The sequence below is a fragment of the Mastigoproctus giganteus genome, chromosome 10, assembly GCF_048544385.1.
Source record: "Mastigoproctus giganteus isolate SK-2022 chromosome 10, ASM4854438v1, whole genome shotgun sequence".
NCBI classification, from domain to species: Eukaryota; Metazoa; Arthropoda; class Arachnida; order Uropygi; family Thelyphonidae; genus Mastigoproctus; species Mastigoproctus giganteus.
The window spans coordinates 134,654,678-134,668,016 of record NC_143584.1 but is presented as its reverse complement, the minus strand read 5'-3'; the positions used below and the strand labels follow the sequence as shown (position 1 = coordinate 134,668,016).

The 13,339-nt window shown below is 39.8% G+C and overlaps 1 protein-coding gene across 4 annotated transcripts in view; it reads right to left on the bottom strand.

Annotated features, from left to right (window-relative positions):
- Positions 1-13,339, bottom strand: part of LOC150079297 (neprilysin-1-like) — a 329,066-nt gene that overhangs the window by 158,659 nt on the left and 157,068 nt on the right. For all 4 annotated transcript variants that reach the window (XM_090384129.1, XM_090384131.1, XM_090384130.1 and 1 more), the window contains exon 9: positions 1,950-2,074. In XM_090384129.1, coding sequence (XP_090240255.1) covers positions 1,950-2,074 — 125 coding nt within the window. The remainder of the gene's footprint in view (positions 1-1,949; positions 2,075-13,339) is intronic.

The window sequence follows — 13,339 nt, the reverse complement described above, 5'->3', positions numbered from 1 at the left end:
CAGCAACTACTCCAGATCACCGAAGAATTCAGCAATGATATTAGGATGGAATTTGGTCTAGACAAATGCAAGACACATGGACTGCACCAGGGAAAATTAGTCAACCAAAACTACCAGCTGCAGACTGGTAAAGAGATCGAAGCCATGGCAGAGAGAGAGGCCTACAAATACTTGGGGATGATGCAGGCTCAGTAGTTACAGCACAAGGAAATTAAGGCCTGCCTGACCGAAAAATACCATCAGAGACTCAGAAGCCTGCTGGAAGCAAAGTTGAACAGAGAGAACACCTATGCAGTCCCAGTGCTAACATACTCCTTTGGGGTCATAGATTGGACTAACACCGAGCTGGAGGATATTATGAGAAAGACAAGGACAATGATGACCAAGAGCCACCAACCCGAAATCTGCCATGGAGAGACTGACAATTGCCCAGAAAGAAGGAGGAAGGGGCCTAATAGACCTCATTGGGCAACAGAAGACAGCGATAGTTAACCTGAAGGATTACTTCCAGAAACACACAGCAGCACTCCAGCAGGCCATAAAGAAGATAGACAAGCGGTATACCCCACTCAACCTAAGCGAGGAGCCTCCCTCAACCAGGAGGCACAAACGAAGCTAGAAAGATGGGCAGAGAAGACACTCCATGGCAGACATTACAATGATGGGGCTCACATCTGGTGAGTATGGGCTTGGCACACCCAGAGTCCTGAGCTGGATATCATCATTCTTCTCTTTATTGGTGATTAATTCTATTTACAACTCTTGTCCTCTCTCTCTCTCAGGGGTAACTCAACTTTTTTTTTTGACTGCTGCAGCAAAAGCCTGAGGCTTCCTTGCATCATATGGTCAATTATAATATAATAATCTCCATCAAGATCACATAAATAAAATTGCTTCCAATGCATGGCTCATGAGTGGGACGCTTTTCCCCGAGACTGAAGGATTCATGTTTGCCATCTAAGGCCAGGTAATCAACACCAGGAACTATAGAAAATACATTGCCAAGGAGCCCGGAGTGTTCGATGCCACCTGGTCTCAGAAATGATCCAACACATCACCGTGGGATGCAAGGTGATCACCCAGACTGAGTACACTCATAGACACGACCAGGTAGCTAGGATAATACATCAGAAGCTAGCAAGGAAATACCGGCTGATTGAAGAAAGTGCACTGTACTAAAAGTACAAAACCCCAGGCAGTACTAGAGACCCCAACCCACAAGCCATACTGGGATAGCACCATAATAACAGATAGGACAATCCTGCACAACAGACTAAACATAACCCTTGTGGACAAGAAGGAAAGGCTATCTATCTGATTGCCATAGTGGTACCCAACACTGGCAACCTGCAGAAAACCCATGGGGAAAAAATCAGAAAGTACACAAACCTAAGACAGGAGATCAAAGAGATGTGGCATATGCAACAAGTAACGACCATCCCGATCATTGTGCCAACCACAGGTATGGTGCCAAAGACCCTACATAACAGCCTAGCAGCAATAGGTCTTCCAGCGAACACCTAAAAGGAACTCCAGAAAGTTGCAATCCTGAACACCTGTAGGATAGTCAGAGAGTTCCTTGACAAACAGTAACAAAAGACATAACAACCACCCTATGTACTTGGTAACAATATCCATCACGAGGTAGAACCCCCACTCAGGGAGAAATAATATAATAATAATAAGAATAACAACAACAATAATACTGAATATATTATGACAATGAATTAGTAATCATTATACATTAGTGCAATGGACAGTTAATCTTCAAATTCTTAGTTCAAAGTTTTTGAACTCTGCACTTAAACTGATATCCTACCCATTCATAGATCCAGTAATACTTAATTTCTCTATTCTAACCGATCCCACATTGTTTTCTAAAAGCAAAAATAAAGAAAAATAAAAGAAAGGATTAATTACACGCATTAAAGATACTAAAATACACTAACCTTCGTTTAGTTTGATTAACTATTGTACCCATTTCCTGAAGATATGAAACAGCATAAACTACTATGGGTTCATCCTCTGTGATAGTAGTAGGTAAGAAGGTGTTCAGATAGCTTAACCATTCAAACTATAAAAGAAATTATCATACTATAATAGACAGCAAAATATTCAGTATTTTGGAATGTATCAATTAGAACTTTAAAATAAGAAATTTCAAATGGAGACAAAATTTAACTGAATAAAAATACATAATTTATAATCTGTGGATTTACTAAGCAAGTACAGGTCAATGATGAAAAAAGTCGCGAGTTAGGGTTAAATTTGAAAGTGTCTGCAATCCTGCCCAGACATGATACGAGAGAGCATGTATATGATGAGAGCCTTATCTACCAATTCAGCCCTGGAGAGATTGCGCAAGGCTCATGGAGTACAATTTTTCTCAGAGTGGTCTGTGCTTGTTAACAGGAGAGATTGCTTCTACAGGTATGGGATACACTTAAATAGAAAGGGTGCAAGAATATTTGCTGATGCTATCGAGTCAATGTTAGGAGGGTCAGAAAACTACTAGCTTGGGGGGGGAATTCACAGCCTAATAGGTTAACAGTAGCTGCAGGCAGAGGTGTAAATGATTTTTGCACTGCTTCTATTGGAATGAGCAGCAGCCCAGAAAGCCACTTGCTGGGGATTTTAGGAACTGCTGAAGGTCATGAAACAAGTAAATACAGGCTGTGTTAGAGTAACTAAGAGTAAGAACAAGGGAGATCAAAGGGTGACACAAGTAATTGCAGACCTGTTAGTTTGACTTCTGTTCCAGGGAAAATAATGGAGTCACTGGTTAAAGAAGCATTGCAGGATCATTTAGACAAGACTGCAGAAATAATTCAGACAGCATGGGTTTGTTCAGGGGAAGTCTTGTCTGACCAATTTGATTGGATACTATTATGTGGTCACAAAGGAACTGGATGCAAAATATAATTTTGATATCACATACTTGGATTTCACGAAAGCTTTTGAGCAGTATTGGAGCAGTATGGCATTAAGGACAAGTTACTACAATGGTTAAAAGGATGGTTGAGTGGGAGAAGACAGAGAGTGGTGGTCAATGGGTACTGCTCTATGTGGACTAATGTTATTAGTGGTGTCCCTCAGGGTTCAGTGTTGGGCCCATTGTTGTTTTGAATATTCATCAATGATATTGACGAAGATATACCAAGCTTTATGTCAAAGTTTGCAGATGATACAAAGGTTGGCAGGGTTGTTAATAACAGTAATGACAGTATGGTGCTGCAACAGGATCTGGAAAAGTTGGGTAGGTGGGCTGAGAAGTGGCAACTGAAGTTTAACGTTGACAAATGCAAAGTACTGCATATGGGTAGCAGTAACCCAAGAGAAACATACCAACTGTGTGGTGTTATACTCAGGGTAGTGTAGAATGAAAGAGACCTTGGGGTAATTGTGCAGTCAGATATGAAGTTTTCTGAGCATTGCAGACAGGCTGCCAGAGTAGGTCTTGGGGGTGTTGTCAATGATATACAGGAATTTTGAGAGCAGGGATAAGGAGGTGATTATCCCCTTGTATAAGGCAATGGTCAGGCCACACCTTGAGTGCTGCATACAGGTCTGGAAGCCTCATTTTAGGAAGGATGTAGGGTTGCTAGAAGAGTACAGAGAAGGGAACAAAGGGGTGCTCTTATGAAGAAAGGCTTAAGTTCTGCAAATTGCAGCTTTTGGAGACGAGGCACCTGTGAGGCATCTGATTGAGGCGTATAAGGCCTTGAATGGATTGAGCAGGCTTAATGCTAATGGGATTCTTCCCCTTGCTCAGATTACAAACCTGAGGGGGGCATAGATTCAAACTGAGGAAAGACAGTTGTAGAATAGATGTGCGGAAGTTTGCCTTTAGCCAGCAAGTAGTTGATTGTTGGAACAAACTTCCATCTGTTGTTGTGGAAGTTGATAGCTTAAATAAATTCAAGGCAGAACTAGACAAACATTTGGAATGAATGGATCAGTGAAAAGAGAATTTTTTTTTTGGGTGATGCCGTATAAGCTTGCTTTCTAGCATTGTAGGCCTCTACTAATGCTAATGCTAATTAGAATAATTCATTATTATTATTAGCCATATGGTGCAAGGAAGCCTGAGGCTTATGCAGCACCAGCCAAACAAAAATTTCTGAATTACCCTGAGAGAGAGAGAGAGAGATATCACAACTTGGACAGTACTGGTGTGCGTGTGCATGCACACACACACACAAGAATAAACAGCTAATATATGGTTAAAATTAAATAAAATTAATGCACTATTTACAATTATAATTAAAATAATAACATTAAAAACAATACAATATGGAATATACAATAGTTTTTAATCTTCCTCTAAAATTAGCTAGTCTGGATCATTGACGTATATCAAGTAAATCAGCTATTCAACTTATATCTCACTGCCACATTCAAGCATTTTGCAGTCAGAAACATTCAAGGTGCAATATAGATTTACATATTCACATAAAATATGTTAATCCATATAATAACTCAGTCATAATTAAATAAACTGCAAGAGGAGAGATGGCAAATAGTGGCTAGAATTTTCAGTTAAACAAAAAGGAGCTGTAATGAGCAAGGTAGAGAATAGCCATCTTCCTATCCCTATTTCTGTTAATATATGTTTCCTTGATTGTATCATCCATGCCTCTTTAAATTTGTCTCACTTCTGATTGTGGCAACTTTGTATTAATGTTGAAACTTCAAGCAGTGGTTCTCTGTAATGCTGGAGAAGGAATAACCCCTCCTAAGTTTTCCAATCTGATATTCCTGCTGTACTCTTCAAAAAGCTGAGTGTGTAATGTAATGTATAACTATCAAACACAGTGTTTGCATCCTGGCAGTCAACTATGTACAGTGTCCCAAATCTTCTGGAGTGTGGCTTTCAGTAACTATTTAAATTTCTCTTTGTGCTACTGAGAACCTTTCTTCCCCTCTCCAACTCTCCCTGACCATGATATACAGACTAACTGCTGGTGTGGCAAACTTATGCTAAACACAATCAATCTTGCAGACATAACTTTGAGGTCAAATCTTAAACTAGTACTGGTAGCTATTGCCTGCTCATCTTGCTGGGATTCTCATGGATATTCTAAGATGGCATTTCCCAACTCGTAGTTTGCAAACCCCCTAGAAGTTCATGAGAGAATTTTGGCAATTAGTTTCCTCCTAATTTATTAAACTATTTAAAAAGAGAGATATTTCAGCTGATTTTGGGTTTAAAACGTTGCTCAATTTGATGAATTCAACATACTGATTAAGTCATCAAATGCAGACATTGTAGAATAGTGGAAACATGCCATCACTCAGACATAAGTGATGCTGAATTTGAATATGGGGAGTACAATGTATACAGGAAGGAGAGACATGACAGGAAAGGTGAAGTGGTTATGCTCTTAGTGAAGAAGCATAATAAATCTAAGTCAGTGCTTCCATTTGGCATAGGTGACAAGTCCACTCTTTCTCTTGAGTCAGTTTGGTGTGATATAAGCACTGAGAAAACAAAATTAAAAGTAGGAGTGGATTATACACCTAATGACTCTGATGAGTACAACAAACAAATGTACAGAGAGTGGACAGCAAATCAAAATGTCTTATAATAAGGGATTTTAATTTTCCAGACGTTAGAGAGGCAACAAGAGGAAGCAATACACTTGTTATCAGCAGTAATTCTTCATGCATTAAGAACCTGCAGGTAAAAGACCCACTGGGTGACAGTGATCACAGTGTACTAATGTGGAATTTAAAGAGATAACTACTATCAAGGGTAAAGGAAAAGGCTTTTGCTTTCGTAAGGGTGACTACAAGGGTTTCAGACAGTTTTTAAATACTGTGCGGTGGGACCAACTGATGATGTTACCAACAGCAAATTCTATATTGAAAGCATTCAGGGAAGTAATCAAAGAAGCTACTATGCTTTTCATACCAATAAAGAAATACTGTTCAAGGCTTAGACCTAAATGGATGTGAGATGAACTAATGAGACATGTGGCAGAGCATGGGATGCATATAAATTATCAGGTGATACAGAAGCCTATGATAGATATAAATTAGTCTATAACCAAGTCACAAAGGAGGTTAGGCAAGTGAAGGCAGATTATGAGAAGTCTTTAGCAAAGAATGCAAAGAAAAACAGCAAAGACTTCTATGCTTATATTAACAGTATAAGGAAGAGATTGAATCACATTGGGCCACTTGATATCAAATGATTAACTGTTGATGACCCTGCTCAAGTTGTAGACAAATTGAATAGGTATTTTGCATCTACACTCACACACATGAGGAATTTTTAGAGAAGATGATGCCAGAAATTTGTAAAATTCTAATGAGGGGCTAAATGACTTTGTGATAACTGAAAGGAGAGTGAAGGAAAAACTGTTGAAGACGGACATTAAAACACCTGGGGCAGATGGAATCGATTCAATTATATTAAGGGAGACAGCAAAGGAGATAAGCAAACCCTTAGTCATGATTATTAGAGCATTCTTAGTTCAGAGGAGGTCCCTATGGACTGGAGGAGTGTAAATATATCCCAATATCTAAAGGGAGATCAAAAGGCAACACGAGTAATTACAGTCTTGTTAGCTTAATGTCTGTTCCAGGGAAAATAATGGAATCACTGGTTAAAAAGTAATGCAGGACCATTTGGACAGGCATGCAATTATACTGCAATCACAGTGTGGATTTGTCAAGGGGCAGTGTTGTCTAACCAATCTGATAGGTTACTATGATGCAGTGACTAAGGAACTGGATGCAAAAAATAATTTTGACATCGGATACTTAGATTTCAGGAAGGTTTTTGATACTGTTGCACAAACTGGAGAAATGTGCCATTAATGGCAAGTTACTGCTATGGATAAAGGGATATTTAAGTGGAAGAAGACAGAGTGGTTATCTATGGGCACTGCTCTTTGTGGCCTAATGTTATTAGGCCACAAAGAGCAGTGCCCGTTGTGTTAGTGGAGTTTTCCAGGTTTCAGTGCTGGGCCCATTGCTGTTTTCAATATTTATCAATGATATTGATAAAGGTATATCAGGCATTAATGTTTAAGTTTGCAGATGATGCAGAGGTTGGCAGGGTAGTTAATGACACTCATCAGGGTGAGCTACTGCAACAAGATCTAGGAAAATTGGGTCAATGGGTGAGAAAGGGCAGTTGACATTGACAAATACAAGGTACTGCATATGGGTAGCAGTAACCCCAGAGTAACTTATCAACTGTGTCGTACCACACTCAGGGAAGTGGAAAATGAAAAAGAACTGAGGGTAATAATGTAGTCAGACATGAAATTCTCTAAGCAGTGCTCAGAGAATTTCATGCTGTCAGGACAACTGATGGGGTTTTGTCATTGATATACAGAAACTTTGCTAGCAGGGATAAGGAAGTGATTATCCTTTTGTATAAGGCCATGATTAGGCCACAGGTCTGAAGGCCTCACTTTAGGAAAGATGTAGATCTGCTGAAATGGGTGCAGAGAAGGGCAACCAGATTGGTGAAGGGAACAAAAGGGTATTCTTACCAAAAAATACTTCAATTTTGCAAATTTCTAACTGAAAAGCAAATCCTTCAGCTGGAACATCCTTCCTATTCCTCTTTCCCAATTCAGTTCCATCAGATTTATTTCTATTTTCTATAAGTATCAAAACTTGTTGCAAAGTACACACCTTTTGGTGTCTGAAGGCAGTCCAGTACATTGAGGGCGCTAAAATTGACACCAATAAAGTGTTGTATTCTGGTTTGTTCCAAAAATGCTTCCAACTATGCCAGCAGAGAATGGTTTTTGTGTAGAGCTGCCATTGGGAAATACTTTGAAGGGGGCAAAAGCAAAAAATTGGTAAATTCAATTTTAACTTATTTATAAAATCATTCCTGAAACTTTCTAGCCATATCTCATATGTACTTTTCATCTAGTTCTGTTTTTAAATATTTTAATAAATTAGAAGGAAACTAAATTAATGGCAAGAGCTATAAAACAAGGAAAGAGAAAAAGAGGCCATTATCAAAATATAAAGCCTTCTGTGATAGTATAGCGGATTTGCCATTTGTCAATCGTTTTGAGAAGTGTGAGTTCAGATCCTATCATACATTGGAGGAATTTCTGAAGGCCTCTTTAATCAGAGCTGTAGTTAGCCAATCTCTGAATATAGTTTCCCACTGTGAGGCATTCTGGGTTTTTCATCCCACACAACATGTACAATAGCTTGTGAACACACACATGTATTTACACAATACACAATGATGAATCCAACAAGATCCCCTAAACAAGAATTTAGGATTTCATTTTGAAGTCACAAGCCCTTCCTGTACTTCCTGCTTCCTGTTCACCTGCTTGAAGTGAACACACAATAATGTATATTGAAACCTTAATGTTAGTGGAGGTTTCAATATAATTGTGAATAGAATAGAACAGAACAGTGTTAATGTTATATTTGTGTGTGGAAGGTGGAATAAGCTTTTTTGTGCCTTAAATCAAGGAAAAAAGGCAGATTGTGTAAAATTAAAACTTAAGTCAGTGTCTATATGGTTATATGTAAAAAAAAAAAATAATAGGAAACTCTGTAAAAATCTGACTTAGTCCTATATGAGAAGTCACTTTATAAGCTGAAATATGTTGGAATAACAGGGAAATTCCTCAGATAGATTGCAGGGCAAGAAGCAAAGGGTTACAATTAATGGTCTTCAGATTGGACTAATGTAAGAAGTGTGGTTCCCTAAAGGTCAGTAGTGGGACCACTGTCTGTGGGATTTTTTGAATGACATTGGTGATGGGATAGATTATGTGATGTTAAAATTTGCAAATAATGTCATGATTGGTAGAGTAGTTAATGATTATTGTCAAGTAGAGCTAGTTCATGACAACTTAGACTTCAGGTATAATCAGAAAAGACACAGCTATATTTTAATGCAGCAAAATGCAAGATCTTACACTTGGGAAATGGAAACCCAAAAATAACTTATACAGTTGGTGGTGTTGATCTAAAAACAGCAGAGGCAAAAAGGGATTTGGGCGTTATAATATGGTCAAACATGAAGTTCTCCAAGCAGTGTGGACAGGTGGCAAGGAAGATCTATGATGTCCAAATGGAGCAGTGTGGCATTGAAGGCAAATTGCTGCTATGGATAAACAGATGGTTGAGTGGGAAAAAGACAGGGTGGTAATCAATGGACACTGCTTTTTGTGGACTAATGTTATTAGTTGAGTCCCCCAGGGTTCAGTGCTGGGTCCATTGTTGTTTTCTGTATTTATTTATGATATTGATGATGTTATATCAGGCTTAATGTCTAAGTTTACAGACGATATGAGGGTCGGCATGGTTGTTAATGGCACTAATGACAGTATGCTGCTGCAACAGGATCTAGAAAAATTGAGCAGATGGGCTGAGAGGTGGCAACTGAAGTTTAATGTTGACAAATGTAAAGTACTGCATATGGAAAGCAGTAACCCCAGAGTAACTTATCAACTGTGTGGTACTACACTGACAGTGGTAGAGAATAAAAAGGACCTGGGGGTAATTGTGCATTCAGATATGAAGTTTTCTGAGCAGTGCAGACGATCTGCAAAAGTAGCTCATGGTGTCTTGTCATTTATGAAATACAGGAATTTTTCTAGCAAGGATAAGGAAGTGATTATCCTCTTGTATAAGGCAATGGTCAGGCCACTCCTTGAGTAATGTATACAGGTCTGGAGGCCACGTTTTAAGAAAGATGTAGAGCTGTTGGAACGAGTACAGAGAAGGGCAATAATGTTAGTGAATGGAACAAAGCGTTGCTCTTACGAAGAAAAGCTTAAGTTTTGCAAATTACAGTGTCTGGAGACTAGGCACAGGCGAGATGATCTGATAGAGGTGTATAAAGCCTTGAATGGTTTGAGCATGCTCAGTGCCGATGGGATTCTTCCTCTTGCTCAGAATAATCACCTGAGAGGGCATAAATTCAAATTGAGGAAAGACAGGTGTAGGATAGATGTGAGGAAGTTTGCCTTTAGCCAGCAGGTAGTTGATTGTTGGAACATTGTTGCTGATGGAACTGATATTCGGGTGACACTCAAGTCAAGTGGACCCAATTTCGGCGAAGTCCGGACAGTCTGTGACAGCCAAATCCTCCGCTTGCGCCTTCACGATGGTGGGACTGTTAGTAATCCTGGGTATAACCTCCTTGCACAAGTACATGGTGGGTGACCACCCAGGTGTGAACCAACGTAAGCAGGGGTCGAGGTGTGGCGCCCCTCTATGTTACCAGGCAGTACTAGGTGGTAGATGACTCTCATCAACTGGTGAAATACTACCACTTTGCTTATTGGAGGCTGGAAGTGGAGGAACCCATGTTTAGTCTCTAGAGCTACGTTCCGGTCAACCCTTCCCTATCTCTTCCATCATGCAGTATGATTGATGACTTTTGAGGTTATGATGAACATCGTGGCGAGATCCAATATTCCTTACATTTTGAGGGTACAGCTCTAAAACGGTGTTTGCAGACCGGCCGCTAGTTAGTACACCGGACCAAACCTATTGGTAACTCTCTAGGAGGCTTCCGGATCAGCTAGTGTATAATCTTGCTACCTCTACTCTGCCAGATAGTGACTGGAGGGAGTCTGAGTAGTGTGTATGCGGGGAGCATTGTCGAGACCATGTTATGTCAAGGATCTGGGTATATTCTTACCACGTGTACGCCATATCCAAAAATTTCATTACTTGATACAGCATGTCCCACACACTTTTTCTTACTATTGAATACACCATGAATTGTCAAACTAATAGAGCTAGCTTATCTGCGAAAAGCTCTAAACCTCCCAAGCACTTCCTAATTCATTTCACAAATATGTGGTCTCAATTCTAATCTCAACGATGTCCATTTCCACTTGCAGTCTGCCAAACCCCATGTACTTTTTCTGACAGAATCTCAGTTATCGGTTGATTCAACTACTGCTCATCTCAGATGCCCAAATTATTCGCTGTATGATTCCTTTTGCCTCAAAGATCTTACTTGTGCATATGTCCGTTTTGATATTCCCTGTCAGAGACATGGCAATTTGGAATCTTCTCTCTTTGATCTTCTCTGGCTTAAAATCTCTCTACCTCATTGTGTCAAATACATCTGTTTTCTCTACCGTTCTCCCAACTCCACTAATCACTTGGAGCTCTTTGACTTCCTCTCTTTGCAACTTGACTTTCTCCAGTCCAACTTTCCTAACAGTGAGGTAATTTTCCTTGGTGATTTTATTGTTCACAACTCCAGCTGGCTTCCGTTTTCTAGTCACACTGATCCAGCAGGTCGAGATGCTGAGGCTTTTGCAATTACCAATGACGTAGCACAGATTGTTTATTTACCTACAAGAATACCGGACAATCCTAATCATACAGCCAATACGCTTGATCGTTTTCTCACAAACAACCCTTCTAAGTACATGGTCGAAGTGAGAGGTCCTTTAGGCACTTCAGATCACAACTTGGTGATTGTCTCTTCTCCAATGTAACCTTTATCTCATGGCTATTCCGAACCTCGTGTTGTTTGGCATTACAAGAATGCAAAATGGGATGACCTGCGAGACTTCTTTTCTTCTTTTCCTTGGTCGGATTACTGTTTCAAAACTTCTGATGTCAACGTTTGCTCAGATCGTGTCAGTGAAATTATTCTTGCAGGAATAGAATCCTTTATCCCACACTCCACTCTAAAATCTCGTCCTTTATCTAAACCTTGGTTTTCCAATAAATGTGCTAAGGCTGTTCAAGAGAAGAATGTTGCATATCGTAATTGGTTTCTTTCTAATTCTTCAGTTTCATTTTCTGCCTACACCAAAGCTCACAACAATTGTAAAGCAGTTATTAATCAGTCCAAACTAGAGTTTGAACAGGCTAAGAGTAGAAAACTTGCTTCTTGCCCTAATGGTAGCCGAGCATTCTAGTCTCTTTCCAAAGCTATTGGCCGCAATTTTTGCCCATCTCTGCTCCCACCTCTGTCCAAACCAGATGGTTCTGTTGTCACTTCATCCAAGGATAAAGTTGACCTGCTAGCATCCCATTTTTCTTCCAGCTCATGTATTAATGATCTTGGTAAAACACCTCCCACGATTCCCAACACGCTCCATTCAATGCCTCCTGTGGTCTTCCATCAAAAGGATATCAGAAGGATTTTGATGAATCTTGATGCTAAGAAAGCTCCAGGTCCTGATGGTATTTCTCCACTTGTTCTCAAAACCTGTGCTCCTGAACTTACTCCTATTCTTTGCCGCCTTTTTTCACTTTCTTATTCCAAAGGTGTTTTTCCTTCTGCTTGGAAATTTTCTCATATCCAGCCAGTTCCTAAAAAGGGTGACAAATCCCTCCCATGCAATTATCGTCCCATTGCAATTACTTCTACTCTTTCTAAAGTAATGGAGAAATCAATTAACCGTCAAATCTTAAACTACCTAGAAACCTTCCGTCTGATCAACGATCTCCAGTATGGATTCCGTCAGTGTCGATCCACTGGTGATATTCTGGCTTATGTTACCCATTTATGGACTAATTCAATGGAAAGGTTCGGTGAAACACAAGTAGTTGCTCTTGACATCTCAAAGACTTTTGATCGTGTTTGGCATAAAGGTCTTCTAAACAAGCTTCCATCTTATGGTTTGCCAACTGTTTTTAGTAATTGGTTATCCAGTTTTCTCTCTGATCGCTCACTGAGGGTGATGGTAGCTGGCTCTCTGTCTTCTAACTTCTCCACTAATGCCGGTGTCCCCCAAGGTTCAGTTCTTTCCCCCACTCTTTTCCTCTTGTATATTAATGACCTTCTTCCATTGACTGGAAATCCTATCCATAGTTTTGCCGATAATAGCACATTGCATTCCACTTTCCAATTTGAGAAACCTTGCCTTGCTCAATCAGCTCAACTTTTCGAAAATCTGCTACCAATTTCTTAAATGCCGATCTTAAATGTCGTCAGTCTAAAAGACTGACTCAACACTGCACTGTCCAGCGATGTCGACTGGCTTCACTTCCTTGGTTTTTATGTGTTTCTTAACTAATAGCATAACCCCTCCCCCCTTCCTATCCTGTCTATCCTTTCTGTAGACGTTGTACTCCCCAAATTCCAGTTCTGCATCCCTTATATCTGTGTGACACCACGTCTCTGATATCCCAACAATATCTGCCTTGGATGTTTTGAGCAATACCTCAAATTCATCAAATTTATTTACTAAACTCCTAGCATTGGTGTACACGCAAGTATACCTGCACCTGTTTCTATTCTTAGCTACCCTAACACAACCCATGTGTTTACTTGTACCACAATGGCTCCCAGCAGTCTCTTAAATATCATGCATCTTGTTTTTCAGGCTTCTGCTCATTCTAATAGAAGCAGTGCAAGAAT